At 30.7% G+C, this 17110-nt stretch overlaps 2 protein-coding genes across 4 annotated transcripts; one reads left to right on the forward strand and one right to left on the reverse strand.

The window, feature by feature from the left end:
- The first annotated feature begins 3934 nt into the window (after positions 1-3934).
- LOC140983552 (G-type lectin S-receptor-like serine/threonine-protein kinase At1g11330) lies at positions 3935-8481 on the forward strand. 3 transcript variants are annotated; one of them, XM_073450643.1, is made up of 7 exons: positions 3935-4670; positions 5527-5634; positions 5720-5904; positions 6058-6268; positions 6400-6634; positions 6783-6954; positions 7971-8481. In XM_073450643.1, the coding sequence occupies exons 1-7, from the start codon at positions 4139-4141 to the stop codon at positions 8292-8294; spliced, it is 1767 nt and encodes a 588-aa protein (XP_073306744.1). In that variant the 5' UTR covers positions 3935-4138; the 3' UTR covers positions 8295-8481. The 3 variants fall into 3 exon arrangements, with proteins under 3 accessions (XP_073306744.1, XP_073306743.1, XP_073306745.1); XM_073450642.1 differs by having other exon boundaries at positions 3937-4670; positions 5714-5904; positions 7971-8479; XM_073450644.1 differs by having other exon boundaries at positions 3942-4670; positions 5714-5904; positions 6804-6954; positions 7971-8476.
- A 6777-nt stretch (positions 8482-15258) lies between these two features.
- On the reverse strand, positions 15259-16641 carry LOC140983570 (F-box protein At5g07610-like). Its single transcript, XM_073450662.1, has one exon. The coding sequence runs from the start codon at positions 16589-16591 to the stop codon at positions 15344-15346; it is 1248 nt and encodes a 415-aa protein (XP_073306763.1). The 5' UTR covers positions 16592-16641; the 3' UTR covers positions 15259-15343.
- Between the last annotated feature and the right edge of the window lie 469 nt (positions 16642-17110).

A 17110-nucleotide genomic window follows, 5' to 3' on the forward strand; every position in this document is an offset into this window, starting at 1 on the left:
CAAAACATGTCGTGAACACGTCGCTTGTCTGAGGTTCAAGATATCGAATGATTGATGGACTATCATAACCGATATAAATTCCAATCTTTCTTTGAGGTCTCATTTTCTTTCGTTGAGGTGGTGCTATAGGCACATACACCATACATCCAAAAATTCTCAAATGAGAAATGTCTGGTTCTTTACCAAATGTAAGCTGCAATGGGGAGTATTTATGATATGCACTTGGTCTGATGCGAATTAATGAAGCAGCATGTAAAATTGCATGTCCCCATATAGATATAGGGAGCTTTGTTTTCATAATCTCTGGTCTAGCAATCATTTGCAGACGTTTAATAAATGATTCAGCCAATCCATTCTGTGTATGTACATGAGCAACAGGATGCTCAACAATGATTCCCATAGACATACAATAATCATTGAAAGTATGAGAAGTAAATTCACCAGCATTATCAAGTCTAATTTTCTTGATTGTATAATCGGAAAATTGATTCCTCAATTTTATTATTTGAGCAAGTAATCTTGCAAATGCAACATTTCGAGTTGACAATAAACATACATGTGACCATCTGCTGGAGGCATCAATTAATACCATAAAGTATCTGAATGTTCCATATGGTGGATGAATTGGTCCACAAATATCACCCTGAATACGTTCAAGAAACATTGGTGATTCAGTTTGGATTTTGGCTGGTGATGGTCTTATAATAAGTTTTCCAAGAGAACATGCTTTACATTGAAACTTATTATTCTGAAAGATCTTCTGGTCTTTCAGCGGATGACTATTTGTATTTTCTATAATTCTTCGCATCATTGTTGAATCAGGATGTCCTAATCGATCATGCCAATTGGTTAATATTGAAGAATTATCAACTACCATGTTTGATTCAATGGGACTTATATGTGTATAATGCAATCCAGTAGGGAGCATTGGTAGTTTTTCAATAACATATTTCTTTCCTGATTTATATGTAGTAAGACACATATATTTCTCATTCCCTTCATTCATTGTTTGAGTATCATACCCATGGGAATATATATCATTAAAACTCAACAAATGTCTTTTCGATTGTGGTGAATACAAAGCATCATTGATTAAAAATTTTTTATCCTTAGGTAACAAAAAGTGTGCTTTACCACATCCTTTAATCAAGTCTACAGGACCTGATATTGTATTCACCATTGTTTTTGTTGGTTTTAGTTCCAAGAAATATCTTTTATCTCGGAAGATAGTGTGCGTTGTATCACTATCATGTATGCAAACTTCAGCTTGGTTCATAGTATTTTCCATATTTGAACTTCAAAAAAAAATATGCAATGAAATAAAATTACTGACAATACAATACAATACGTATTTAAAAATATAACACACTATAAAACATTATCATACGAGTACATGGAAAAATAAAACATTTTACATATTTATTCCACCAGCAAATTGATCATTGTCTGATAAATCAATCAGAAAATCTCCAGCATAAAAATGAGTTGAATCACTCAAAAGTTCACTATGTTCAGCGAAGTTGGTCTCTTTTTCTTTCCCCTTTACTGATTCTTTATAAAGTTTACAAAGGTTCTCAGGGGCTCGACAAATACGGGACCAATATCCTGGAGTACCACATCTGAAACAAGAACTTTCAAATCTTTTTGAGTGATTCTCATTAACACTCATATTCTCATGATGCCTTTTCGGTGGATGGTTTGGGACGCTCTTTTGAGATGAGGTATAGAAATAACTATCTCGATTATTTTCAAAACCACGGCCGCGTCCACGACCACGACCACTTCCACGTCCCCGTCCACGTTCACGTCCACGACCACGACCTCGATTTTGTCCTCGACCAAAATCTTGTCTATAACTTTGATTTTTGTTTCCAGGTTTAAATTCATTTTTGCTTACAACATTTACTTCTGGAAACGTTGTTGATCCAGTGGGTCGGGACTGATGATTTCTCATTAGTAGCTCGTTGTTCTTTTCCGCCACAAGAAGACATGCGATTAGTTCAGAATATCTCGCAAATCCAGGCACTCTATATTGTTGATGTGGAGTTATATTTGATGCGTGAAACGTGGAAAATGTTTTTTCAATCATTTCTGATTCTGTAAGCTCATGTCCACAAAATTTTAATTGCGAGATTATTCGATACATCGCTGTATTGTAATCACTTACTTTCTTAAAATCTTGGAATCTCAACATATTCCATTCATCACGGGCGGTCGGAAGTATAACTTCCCTTATATGTTCAAATCTTTCTTTTAATCCTTTCCACAGAGCCATGAGATCTTTTTCGATGAGATATTCACATTTCAAACCTTCATCAAGATGTCGACGCAAAAATATTATAGTTTTTGCTTTTTCTTGTGATGAAGATATACCATTTTCTTTAATAGTCTCGCTTAGACCCAATGACTCAAGATGCATTTCTACATCGAGAGTCCATGGCATATAATTTTTCCCCGTAATGTCGAGTCAACAAATTCGAGCTTTGTCAAGTTTGACATGGTGGTACTAAAAAGAATTTATGATGTATTTTATTAGTTAATGAATATTGCAATACAAAATAATGGATAAACAACAAATACAAGCATTCGTAAAAATAAAGAAAACACACGAGGAGGATATTCTCCGATAAGTACAAGATTCGTGAGTATTATAACCAAAATAATTAAAAATAACTTTGTGAAAGCCATCTTCTTTTTTCTTCAAAAATTTGATGAAGAATAATTTTAGAGAAGAAGAGAAANTGGAGTTTGGAAAAATATGGAGGACTTTTAGAGCTTCGTGCTGATAACGTGTTGTGAAAAAGTAAAAATTTACGGTAAAAAGTAAAAAATCTCAAACTCTCAAAACTATCACACTACACACTTTATATTATTTTTCTCTTAACTCAATTGTGATTTTCTTCACAAATGAGAGATCTATTTATAGAAAATCTTTACAAATAATCCAAAAATAAATTACATCATTACCTTCATCATCACACACAAATTTCAATATTCAACACCTAATTTTACCTAATTTTCAATATTCAACATTCAATATTCAAACATTCAATATTTAAATATTCAATTTTAAAATATTAAATTTCAACAGTTGGATAAGTTGTCAAATAAATAATTAGTAAATAAATTAAAAATAAGGGTGATAATTGCAATTTTGAAATGGTCATACCAATACCAATATGGCAATATACATGAAATTTTGTAATTATTTTAAGGTGTTTTCTCTTTATTAGATATAATATATATATAACATGACTAGAATATATGGAGTTGATACAATATATTTTTATATTATATAGTATTAAGATTACATAGACAAACAAATTTTATGCTGGAACCAAGTAAGTTCTATACATATCATTAAATATAATAATGTAATAATAGACCAATATTGAAAATTATGGTCTTTTGTCAACCTTGGTCTTCTCTTGCATGCTTTCTTTTTCCACTAGGAAACTTCTGTAAAGGGACGAAATGCTGAAATGATAACCACAAAAATTGTAAATTAATTTTAAATTTTAAGAACTTGTAATACACATAGACACCTTAAATTATATAATTAAATTATTGGATCAATCCATGACTACTAACTATGGTTAGAGGAAGCATTCTTGGTGAAACTTTCTTTTTAAAAAACATAAAATTACGTATTACCGTCAATCTCTTATTATATCTGATATCGTACCAAAGTCTCAAGATTCAATTATAACGAAATTTTTAATATATATATATATAGATTTGATATGATGCACACCTACCGTGCACACCTATGTGAGCACCGATGAGATGTCGNTTGAGTCAAAATCCACTTGAGTAGTGGCCAAACACAATTCAAAAGGATAATTGAGATGTACCCATGACTGAAGGAGTCCACCAAAAAAAGACACCCATTAGTCTAATCCGATGGGCTTGCAGCTGAAACTGATGAATCGCGACAAAATAATTTCAATCTTTCAAGTCCGATTATGTTCCATAATTCATATATACTCTGCCATTCGAAATATAAGAAAAGAATCGGGGTAAAATCTTTTCAAATGTAATGGACCAATAGCTATAATTAAACATCTTTGAATACCAATATCATTTCAACAAAAATGGTTTTCTTCATTTTCAATATCATCCAACTCTCACCATAATCATGAACTTTTCCAAGGCTGATCTAACTTGTCTTCTTTGTTTAACCACAATCACACTATGTTTCATTTCACCAAAACTCTCCACAGCACAGAACAACGCCACGACAAGCGGCGATACATGCAATTGTGGAGCATTCGGGAGCTGCAGCTCGCAGCACTCGGCAGTCTGTGCATGTCTGCAAGGATTCGAGCCGGAGAACAAGCAGGAATGGGATTTAGGAAACTGGACTAATGGTTGCGTGCGACGAATGAAGATGAAGTGCGAAAGAAATGACAGCACTGATGGTAATAGGAATACAGACGACGGATTCTTGGTGCTGCATAATATCAAAATTCCGGGATATTCACAACGTTCGCTTCGGCCGTTTCGCGAGTGCGCGGCGTTGTGCTTGAGGAATTGCTCTTGCATCGCATATGCGCATGATTCTGATCTTGGTTGCATGTTTTGGAACAGTTCTTTGTTTGGGATTCAGCATTTTCCGACCGGCTCGGGTGCCTCTGATCTTCATTACCGTGTTGCATATACTGAACTAGGTGAATTTCTTTTTCTTTTTTGTTAATTGCATACAATACTCTTTGTAATCTCGATATTGCTAAAAAAAACTCCATGAAAAAATGAGTTATTAACTCCTCGTGTTTTTAATCTTGAGAACACATCCTCATGTTTTCAAATAGTGAACACACAAACCCTTGTTCATACATTTTTTCAAGATTTATGTGCTCAAGATTTGAAAACACGAGTAATTATTAGTCACGAGCGATTTTCAATAATACCAAGATTTCACATGGTAGTGTGCACGCAATTTCCCTCTCTTTTTTTTTCATCTATATGAGATTCTGATTTGGAAGGCAACAAACTTGTGACATGGGTGCGAAAAAAGAAAAGAGGGATATAGATTTTCGTTTGATAAAGGACGACCGGGGTTTATGAGTTTGCACGCCCCTTTGAGACCCCAAAAAATGGACCTTATTGGGTAGAATACCTTCATTCCTCGCCAATAACCACGTCCACTGAATAGAAACGGGATTGGACACAGTATCAAAGATCTCAAGGCCTAATTGAAAATGAAGCGAATAATTGATATTTATCAAATTCAAAGTTGATTCGGCCTGGGGTCCGAAAATTTCTACAATAAATTGGGCAAGGAAAAATACGTTGCATATGACTCTCTGGTTGCGGATAGTAAGTCGGGCAGAGACTTGCTTTCGATACCAGTTTTAGGCCTCTATATTGAGGCCTTATTCGACGTGAGAGCTAGCTTAAACACACTGATGTCTAGTTCAATTTCAAGTTAATGGATGGTTAATTTTGAGGAATTTCTCATAATAACACATGCTTTAGATTTACGTTCATCTTTGAAATGATTTTCTGGTTGTTTGGACATCACAGGTCACAAGAAACACTTCAAGAAAATCTTGATCCTCTTGGTTATCATGGGGTTTATATTTATCTCCATTTTTATGTATTTTTCATGGAAATGGATTGCCAAGCGAAGAGGTAAATTAAATGTCTTTTCACTATTTAATCCCTGAATGAGGCAGTTTAAATTCATTATGTGTTTTTCCTTGTCAATCAGACAAAGAAAGAACAACTGAACTTGGAAAACCAAGCACATCAGATTCAGTTGATTCCTCGCATCAAGATGCATTGAATCAAGTTAATCTCCAAGACCTACCATTGTTTCGGTTCGATACACTTGCAGACGCCACAAATAACTTCTCTGATGCTAACAAGCTAGGGAAGGGTGGCTTCGGTATTGTTTACAAGGTACAATATTTTGGCACTTGTTTATGTTACATAGCACGATATCTGAATCCGACAACTTTGATGTTGGTTCTGAGACAACCCTCATGTAGTCATGTTCAATGGGCTCATGGCATTACCATGTTTCATTGAATTTAACGTCCTTAAATTCACTAGGGCGAGTTGGCGAATGGAAGAGAAGTTGCGGTTAAGAGGCTGTCCAGAGCTTCTGGGCAAGGGGTGCAAGAATGTATCAATGAAGTGGTGTTGATTTCTAAATTGCAACATAGAAATCTAGTTAAGCTATTGGGATGTTGTCTGGAGAACAAAGAGACAATGCTTGTATATGAATACTTGTCGAATAAAAGCTTGGATTTCTTCCTTTTTGGTCAGTTTCAAAATCTTTTATTTTCAAATATATTAATTAAACCGTCGTTTTAATTAAATTTTTGGGTCTGTCTTTGATTACTGATATTCAATCAAACTGTTTAAATCACTATGGATATTGCTCGTGCATAGATTCATCGCAACAAGTCCTCGATTGGAGAAGGCGTTTCGACATCATCAAAGGTATTTGTAGAGGCCTCCTTTATCTCCACAGGGATTCAAGATTCAAGATAATTCATAGGGACCTCAAGCCTAGTAACATACTGCTGGATAATGATTGGAATCCAAAGATCTCAGACTTTGGCATGGCAAGAATATTTGGAAGTAGCCAAGATCAAGTCAGAACTGTAAGAGTAGTAGGAACATAGTAAGTACATAAGACAATATGTTTTCAACTGGTTAAAAACAAAGTTGTTATTGCTCTCCAAAAAATCAAATTTTATATGAACAACTCCTGATTAATTTTCGTGTTTCGCCTCTATCTGTTAATTGATCATGCTAAAGACATTTGATAGTCTCATGATATATTTTTGCAGCGGATATATGGCGCCGGAGTATGCGATCGAAGGACGTTTTTCAGAAAAATCCGATGTGTTTAGCTTTGGGGTTATGATCCTAGAGATTACCAGTGGGAGAAGGAACACTAGCTTCTACAATCATGAAACATCTTTGAACCTTTTGGGACATGTAAGTCTCTACTAAAATCCCTTTTTCACTTACAATTTGTGATGCAACATAGACTTGTATTTTCTTGAAGGGTCTTTTTTTTCTAATAAAATTAGTCATAAATTTAGATTAGTTTTTGTTTTTTAATTAATATATAAATAGCTGGTAAGAGTTATCAAAGAAGATTTCATTTGAATCAACAAATATATTTTGTTTTAATTTTTTTATTATTCTCAAAAATCAACGGCATTAAAAAATCTCAACTCTCTCTTAATCAAGAGTAGGTCTTTCATAAGACGATCTTACGGATCTTTATTCGTGAGACGTATCAATCATGTCCATATAAAATATTTGTTTCACAAAATTGATCCGTAAGATCATCTCACATTAGTTTTTGTGCTTAATCAATTTGTCACCTAATTTGTCGGTCACCTAATTTGTATTGTTAATATAATTTAATTAAAATCGAATCTCATGACATTTATATAAAAAGATTAAAACCAAATTTGGACCATTTGGGCCTTTCTCGTTACACATTTGAAGATTTTCCCATTACAATTTTCTAAAATTCTCTCAACTCTCGTCATGATTAGACTCTAGAATATTTTAATTAATTCCCAAAATTTAAAACTTTATTTTTAAATAAATTTTTGTTGGAATAAGCAGTGGTAATACTATAACATATATGAATAACTAAAATTGAGGAAAATGTGTTTTTCATCCTCTATATTTACTTTTACGCAATTTGGTTTCGATGTATTGTCAAAATTGAGTATCATCTTTTGGCAAATTCGGTATTTTTTATTTTTTTTATTTTAGCCATTTTTTCATTATAGTGCTTGTATGACATATAGACATGCAAATTGGACTGAAATCTTATATATATATATATAGCAGTAGACTAAGACTGAAATTCGACAACATAAACTATCAAAATTACAATTTTTCCTTAAAATCGCTGACAACGTTAATTGACATTCCCCTAGCTGATTTTGATTATTTGATTCTTTGGATTAACTCGGCATGAAACTCTCTAGGTATGGAGACTGTGGAAGGAAGACAATGTCGTAGCTTTGATAGATCCAACCATATCGGATTCGGGTTGCCGGGCTGAAGTTGTGAGATGCATACAAATCGGGTTATTGTGTGTCCAAGAACTTCCTAAAGACAGGCCTTCTATCTCAGCTGTGTTATCCATGCTGAGTAGTGAAATAGTGGAGCTTTCCGAGCCTAAACAGGCAGCATTTACTATAAGATCGACTAGCTCGGACACGGGTACGGGTACGGGTTCGTCTCAGCAGAGCCAAAAGAGCACTGGCTCTTTGAATAATGTTACCATGACTATGGTCCATGGTCGTTGATATGTAAAGATCTATTTAGCACGTGACATATGAAATGTAATAAAACAGGAACGTAGTTAGATATTTTTTTTAAGGCTAGAAGAAAGAAAGACATAAAAGAATGACCTTCGAACTTCTTTTAAAAACAAATCTTTATTGAAAATAAGAGTTGTAAATATTGAAAATTAGTGTGTGATGATGTATGTAATGATATAATTATTTTTGGATTATTTTCAAAGAAATTCTATAAATAGGTCTTTCAATTTGTGTAAAAAAAACACAATTAAGTGGAGAAAATTTTATAAAGTGTGTAGTTTATTATCTTTTGTGAGTTTGAGATTTTACATTTTTTAACAGGGATTTTCTCAGGCATTTTCATATGGTACCTAACTAAGCTAAGTAATTCTACGAGACCAGTAGGAATTCAGATCTTTTCACTTCAACTAGGCCCATAGTTTCGGAATTTTTATGTAAATTAAGCTCGAGAAAAGGAGGTTTTTTTATCACTGACTCAAACTAATTGTCGAATCGTACTCAGCATAATATGGAGGTACTTATGGCAAAACGGGCCCGTAAATTTTTATTTTTAATTACAATCTTATCATTTTTACTTCTTGTTTATATTATTTAGCATGGGATCTTGTTGTCAAACCTACCTGGTTGTGTGCAATCAACAGAATTTTTTCAGTGTTTTGAAAACATTTTCAGAAGTAGTCTGCTTCATCGAACTGGTTGATAATCGACTTCGGTTGCCAATTCAGCTGAAGTCACTTGTATTTTAAAGTTCACAAAAAAAATTATTAGTTTATTCACCGTGTCTCTAAATCATTTTGGATCATATCAATTATGTATAATATAGGAATGATAAATCAATATATATGTGTAGAATCAAGTGTTTATAGTTTTATGAAAAATTATAGTTCATGGTAACCGTTCAACTGATCATATAATGACGCAAACGCCAATTGTCAATCACTTTCTCAGTTGGGGAAATAATTACTTCCTGAAAATCATCCTCTCAATAATTGACCTCACTGCAATATATAATAACCGACCACGTGACACTGACTGTGATATTAATTATAGGATCAAGTTTTTGTCACTTCATCAAAAATTATAACCGTCGATAATGACAACTTAAATATTTTAAAATGTGCAACGATACAAACGCCATGTGTCTACCGGTATCTTAGTACAGACAATTATTACTTCTCAACAATATGGATGACAGAACAATTTACAACTCTAATATTTTGTAGAACATGAATCAAATATTAAATGAAACAAAAAATATGTAATCAATTAATATCATTATTATAATATTATTGTTGAGTAATTACTAATTTTAGTTTTAGAGTCTAATTTTTAAAGTACCAAAGTTTTCCTCTCAAATTAAAAAATTAATTCATCTTTATTCGATATCGATCAAAAAATATTTTTTAAAATTTATAACTAAACAATAACTACCCATATCTCTATCATATTATAAAAATCTATAAATCTAAAAATAAAAAACTTTATATATATCTTATTATATATTATTACAAAAAATAGTGTCATAATTTAGTTTTTGTCTCTTTTTTCATCAATTCAAATTATAATATAATTTTCGTTAAAATATATTCATTTCAAATTATAAAACGATCCCAACCAGCTCGGTTGGTGCGTGCAACCGCCAAGTAATTGATTAAGGAACTCGTATTTTATTTAATATTTTAAGCCTTCCCCTTTAATTTGATCCCTTCGTTTTTGTTTTAAAATATATTCTATTTGGTCATTTTTTTTTAGTTACTATTTTCCATATTTTAAGCTAATTGTATTTTTAAATTTTTTTAGCATAATATTTTTCTCATTATTGAGATTAAAGTTGTAAAAATTATTTAATTACTAATATATATCAAAACAAGATTGCTTATTTGATTTAAATTAATAAATTAGAAGTTTATAAATAAAAAAACTCTTCACGTGGCTAGAATTATAGCTACCTGTGTGTAAAGGACTGATGGATTTGGACTCATCCACATGATACAATTTTCAATTTGCATACTTGCAAAATTGTTCCTATCTTTACAGCTATATCCGATCGACTTGTCCAAACAACACAATCGCAAGGCATGATCCTCACAATAAACGAGTACAATAATAAAAAAAAAAAAATCGAGTCGAGTCGAGTCGAGTCAATCTTCTATTATAGCAAGTCTCCTAAGTTTCGAGTAAACATGTCGATCTAGTGTTAGTATAGGACGAGATTTCATGTGTTGGATAAAAAGAACATGAGTTGATGTACTTTGTTTACGTAAAAAGATTTGATTTGATATATACAACATTTCGTATTTGAAATCTATCATAATTATTTAGAGATAATAATAAGTACGTCGATAGATAATGAATTTCACATCAGTTTAAATTCAATTAATCCAAGAATTAGATAGAAGAACAAGATGTTCATATGTATGTGATGTAATACATATCTTGTATCCTTTGTGCTTTGTGGTCGTACAGTTCGATTTACTGTGTAACTTTTTAATCATATAATAATTTCCAATTTTCAATACCTTTTTTTTATTATTTAAAAATGAATTTTAACTCTATAATTTTGAATTTCTGATTTAATGTCATCATACCCGACAGAATTCAACTATTTATTTGTCAGCTCTAACATGCAATGAAACTTGCTTTGAATATACAAAACTGAGATTGATTTAATAAATAATAATTATCTTATGAATTTTCAGAATTAATATAACACAAAAACTTGTGTGAGACGGTTTTACGAGTCGTATTTTGTGAGACAGATATTTTATTTGGATCATCCATAAAAGAGTATTAATTTTTATTGTGAATATCGATAGGATTGACCCGTCTTACAGATAAAAATTCGTGAGACCGTCTCACAAGAAATCTACTTTTTAAAAAAAAATCTAATGACACGTTATTCTTGTGTGCAGAAGGGAAAAATATTTGTTTATTTAGGCTAAAATAGACCCCACGCCAACTCACATTTCAATCAGGGCCTTATCCATTATGGTAGGAAAAAATGTGCTTGAGATCCTAAGAGATTTAAATTTTTTATTGGAAAAAAAAATATTAAAAAAAAAATCTATTATTTGTATTCACGTTGTAAGAAATCTAGTTATAATATCATATTCCCATGTGTATTTCTTGCGTTTTTCCTTTATTTATTGTTTTATTACTTGCACTAAGGATACGGAAAATATTTTATAAATTGAGTCGATTTAAAAATATTTAATTTATATTCGAAATTATGGAATTTGAATCAAAATCGATAATGTTTGAAATTTTTTTGTCCAAATTGCTCAAATTATTTTGTCAAAGTTCGCCAGCTTGAATGTTTCACTAATCGATAATTGATGGTTTTGGTGACGTGTCTTTTTTCTCCTCTATCTTGGAAAAATGTCTTTTTTCATTTATTTTGTCAAAGTAAATGAATCTTGAATGCAAACAAAACATTGCGTACAATTACATAATTAGATGACAGTAAATTTGTATAAATATATTTAAAATATTTTCAATGTTCTTTCGATTATCATGAAAATAAAAAACATTATACCCAATTTTTTTTAATAAAAAAAATGACATTTCACGTAATTATTATTCGTCACGTACTTGTCGATAATAAATCCAACTGACCTGTTTGGAGTTGTATAGGATAGGGATGCTGAATTTTCTTGATAATACAACGACAATAAGCAGACACTACGCATGTCATAATATGGATAGATCTTCATCCTAATCTCCACATGAGATTGGATAATGTGGGGTAAATATTATATTTGTATGGGAGTTCATCCCATTTGTAGATCAAGATTAGAGGTGTAAATGAATCGAATTGGTTTGCGAGTTTTTCGAATTGATTCGAAAAACTATTTGATTCGTATTTGAGTTTATCGAATTCGAGTCAAATTTGAACATGTTCGAACTTTTTTCGAGCCGAACTCGAGCACAAATTATTTTGTTCGATAGTTCACGAGCTGCTCGCGATCTTTAGTATTTTATTAATATAATATAATTATATATTAAGTAAATAAATTTGAGCCTTTCGAACACTTATTTTCGAACAATAATTAAAATATTTCACGAACATGTTCGAATCTTTCAAACCGAATTCGAGATAAAAGTTTTAAAATTTTCGAACTTTGAATCGAGTTCGAACTCGAATAGAACTAATTCGAACCGAATTCGAGCCTTCAAATTTTTGTCATATTTAACTAAATTCGGTTCGTTTACGCCCCTAATCAAGATAGAGAGAAAACAAAATTGAATCTAGCATACTCTTTTCGTATTTAGAAAATTATTTTTAATAGTTTTCAACTGTACCCAACAGGTTGAGAATTAGATCTGGTTGCCAACTTAGCCGAAGTCACTTGAGTTTAAAATATGATTAGTATTTTATTTGTGCGATACGCGGAATATTATTTTATGTAATTAATTATTAAAATTAGTAAATATTGGTGTTTGATACTTATTTAAAATTATTGATATAATATAATGAATATATTTAAATTTTAAATATTATTATAAAAAAATTATTATATCAAAATATTTATCTCATTTGAGATAACTCAAATGATGATAACAATATTTTATCGTTAAATTAATTTATTATCTTGGTTAATTGAAACTGCTATTAATAAAAAGAATAGAAAAATATTTAAAAAATCTTATATTATTTTTGTTTATCAAAATTTTAAAAAATCAATAAACATTTTTCAAAAATTCAAATGTTGTCATTTATTGGATGAATAAATTTTGATTAAAAATATAATTATTTTTTGGACATGCTAAAAATATTTATATTTCTATTAAGATACATATTTTTAAGTTCTATTAAGATACATAATAATAATATTATTATTATTAATAACAATTTACGGATACTCTTTTAAAAAATTTGAAAAAAAATATTATATAAAAACTTTTATATTTTATTTAATATAATAGATAGTAGTAAACATAAAATCTATAAAAGTAACACACAACTTAAAATCATAATTGAGATTAAATAGAGTTACCTAATCAATGCAGATATTTAGATCTAGTTTATATTTTAAAGAAACATGAAATAAAATTTGAATTTTAAAATAAATTTAAAATAATTCACATTTAATTACGTATTTATGTCATATTTGTTTCAAATATTAATGCGGTAAGTGAATACATTAATAATGATACAATTTTCCTATTATAGCATATTATTTTTTCTGAAAAGTTTATAAATATGATAAAAACTCTATTATATATATATGTCTGTTTGAACTATATAAAATAAAAAATATATAAATAATACCCTTAAATCAAAAAAAATAAAATATATGGAAAAAATAATAACATATTGATAATGGAAAATACATTTTAAAGTTGAATCTATGTTGTTTCCATATGCAGTTAGATAGTATCAACGAACTAATCAGAGTTTAAGCGTCAAATGTAATTTTGAATAATTTATCTCACGAATTATAATAAACATTATACTCATTTTTTGTTTTTATTCTGATTGAAAAGTAATTATCGGAATGTGATGCCGGACTAAATTATTTATACAATTTATAATAATAACTAAATATAACATAGTAACAAAAAATCATATCCCAAATTAAATGAATTGATATAATAAATGCAAAGATTTAAAAGTAGTTTATGTTTTCAATGAAGTTCAGTTTCAATTTGAATAAAGAAAATGAAAAACACATAATTCATAAATTACATTTAAATTGATATAAAAATGAATTAAATTCAAATTTAAACTAATAAAAAAATAATATAATCAATTCAAATAATAATCAAAGTTTATGTTCTCAAATATGTTCAATTCACATTTGAATTTTTTCAAAGAAAATAGTGAAGTGTTTATTTAAAAAAATATCAATAAAAATCGTATAAAATTAAATGTTTTCAATCATTCATTGCAATACACTTATTTCAAAATTTTTGATATATCTTTTTTTTAGAATTATCATTTTGGCGGAGACTTACTATTTTAGACAAAAACTCAATTTTTATGTATATACATAGATATAGATATTTGTTGGAACATAATTGTGTGGGTTAATATATTTAATTAAATATTTTATGAGTTGCTATCTTAGAAGATGACATCCAATTAAGTTATCTACTCAAGTTATATTTATCGGGTTTCGAGAATCAAACTTAAATATGAAATTTATTATGTATAGAGACTTATTTTCTTATATATATACTAAATTATAATTAGCTAAATTAGAAATATTATAACTCTTTCAGTTTTAAATATGAGTTTTGGTCCACAGATCATATAAAACTATGAATTTTTCAAATCTCATAAAAATAAAATTCTAAAACGGTTCATATTGATATGGAAAAGTTCAACGTTCATATTCACATCAACCACCTATTATTATAGATTATTATATACTTTCATTGTATTGTTATTTATTATGCCGATTTGACATGGAGGATCTTTCATTTAGATTCATGCCCAAATCTCAATTTATTTTTCTCAAAGTTTAATCTAAACCCTCAAAATGGATTTATCTATTATATTACATTACATCACTAAATATTACTGAATTTGTAATTTGTAATATTATATGTTGAATAAGTCTTTCATAAGACGATCGTGAGACGGATCAATTCTGTATCATATTTACAATAAAAATTAATATATTTGACATAAAAAATAATACTTTTTCATAGATGATCCATATAGAATATCTGTTTCACAAAATCAACTCCTATCTCACACGAATTTTTGTGTTATAGGAAGTTACCCATTTGTCTAAGGGTTTGGTAGAATTGATTATATTTTATAGCCATGTGCCAAGTGATGCTTGCATGACCCCAATGTCGATCATATTTGTCAAGATCCACATTTATTATTTATTATTATTATCATTATTTTATTATTATTATTACAACATGAACTTCACGGGCCCTTGGTTGATGACATTATTGTTCATTATTTTTGTTTTGTACGTAAATATAGGTTTTTTGTGGTTTCAATTTATTTTTTTACACAAGTTTCGGTTGTCTGAAAAATATAATCACATGTAAATACAGGATAAAAAAATTAATTAAACACAACAAAGAGACTGAATATACTGAAAGCCACGGCCGTTTGGATACCTCAAAGAAGACCTAACAATTCCACCTTCAAACTCCACCAAATCTTCAAAAGTCTTGCCTTGAATGTTGTATCTCACGACTTTCTCAGGAATCTGCAAAACCAAGAACGAATCCTCGTCTTCCTTACCTGGTACCACGGCCAAAACCTGGAAAACAAAGCCGCACCAGAACATGGGGCTGCCCCGTCTCGAAGCCATAGCAGGATTTGCCACCACGACCGCCGAAAGATCGACCTGGTACTTCACGAACCATTGGGAATAATCCATTTTTAACTCGTATACAACGAGCTTTAATTGCGGACGGCGCATATCGATGAAGTGCAAGTGTCCACATGACTCTCCGAAGTAATGGTCTCTCTTACAATGTGTGCTATATGTAAGAGGCAGAATTGGAATATTGCTTAAGGTTTGATTGTGGATATTGAAGTACAATGATTCTGAGCTCCCAACGGTAGCCATCCAATGTATGGCGTTGTTCCAATAGACACCTTTCTCGAAATTAGCCGGAGAAGTGAAGGGCTGGCTTTGTACTCGCCAAGAACGGGTCTCAGACGAATAAACTATGATCTCGAAACGTGATTCCGTATCCGTGCCTAGATCTGTTTCAAGCAACCAGACGGAAACAATTTTGTACTGAAAGGACTTGACAGGATCGAAAGCCAAGTTGATCCCACGAATTGTTTTCAAAATCCCATTTGTTTGGTCCGGTTTTGGTAGGATTGACAACTTCTTGGTGGTGGGATTGTAAGCAAAGTATTCAGGATCATTACCGGCACTGATCTTGCTACAACAAAGCATCAATCCGTTGCAAGATTGCAAGATTCTGACCCCAGAAGGAAGATGATCTTTGATAAATTCAGTAGACTCGTTGGGATGAAAAGGGACATATTCATGAAGGTCTTCGCCGGAATTTGCGGCCGAAGAGGACAAGAAGAGGCCAACAGCCGGGTTGGGATTGGGATTAAGGAGCTGACAGAATCTTGGATCACTGATGAGATGAAACCATCGTTTGGAAACTAATTTGAAACGAAGTACAGATTTTACGGGCAGGCGTAGCAAGATTTCAGTCAAGAGATCAGCGATGGAGGCTACGATTTCTGCAGATTTGGATTGTGGAGAGGATTGGAATTGGATTTCCATGTTGTGGTTGTGTGGATTACCACGTTTTTGTATATTTAAGCTAAGTAAGGATGTCATTCAATAGTCGTTGGGAAAACACTGTAATTCCGTTTGATTAATAAGAACATTCGTTGCAACTTAGTATTCAACTTTCATTTTATATCTGATTTTCTAACGTAATTATTGGAAACATATTGTTGGAGAACATTCATTGTTTTTAATTATATTGTTTAAAATATTAGAGTTGTACAATTAACATCAGTTATAGTTTTTAATAAAACGACAAACGATTGATCTTAAAATTGATATCGGTGTTTATGTCACATGTTTGATTCTCATTGATTTCAATTATTGCAATTATCGAAAGAGAGATTGTCGATTTAAAATAATTATGTTTGCTTGGAAAAACATCGAAACATAGTGTTTCGATAGTGTTTGAGCTGTTATATGATTTAAAAGATTAAAGTTACATAATTACCACAAATTATAGTTTTTGATAAAATGACAACAAGAGCTGGATCTTAAAAATATATTGATATATTAATTATTTATAAATTTTATAAAATTGAATTCAAATATCAGAACTATTTAATATAC

Source organism: Primulina huaijiensis, chromosome 8 (genome assembly GCF_012295235.1).
Source record: "Primulina huaijiensis isolate GDHJ02 chromosome 8, ASM1229523v2, whole genome shotgun sequence".
NCBI classification, from domain to species: domain Eukaryota; kingdom Viridiplantae; phylum Streptophyta; class Magnoliopsida; order Lamiales; family Gesneriaceae; genus Primulina; species Primulina huaijiensis.

Bases quoted from the DNA above. Each gene is read 5' to 3' on its own strand.
- LOC140983552 (XM_073450642.1), top strand. From the start codon at position 4,139: ATGAACTTTTCCAAGGCTGATCTAACTTGTCTTCTTTGTTTAACCACA. The intron at 5,635-5,713 runs GTAAATTAAATG...CTTGTCAATCAG, and splicing joins ATGGATTGCCAAGCGAAGAG to ACAAAGAAAGAACAACTGAA. The intron at 6,635-6,782 runs GTAAGTACATAA...GACATTTGATAG, and splicing joins GTAAGAGTAGTAGGAACATA to TCTCATGATATATTTTTGCA.
- LOC140983570 (XM_073450662.1), bottom strand. From the start codon at position 16,591: ATGACATCCTTACTTAGCTTAAATATACAAAAACGTGGTAATCCACAC.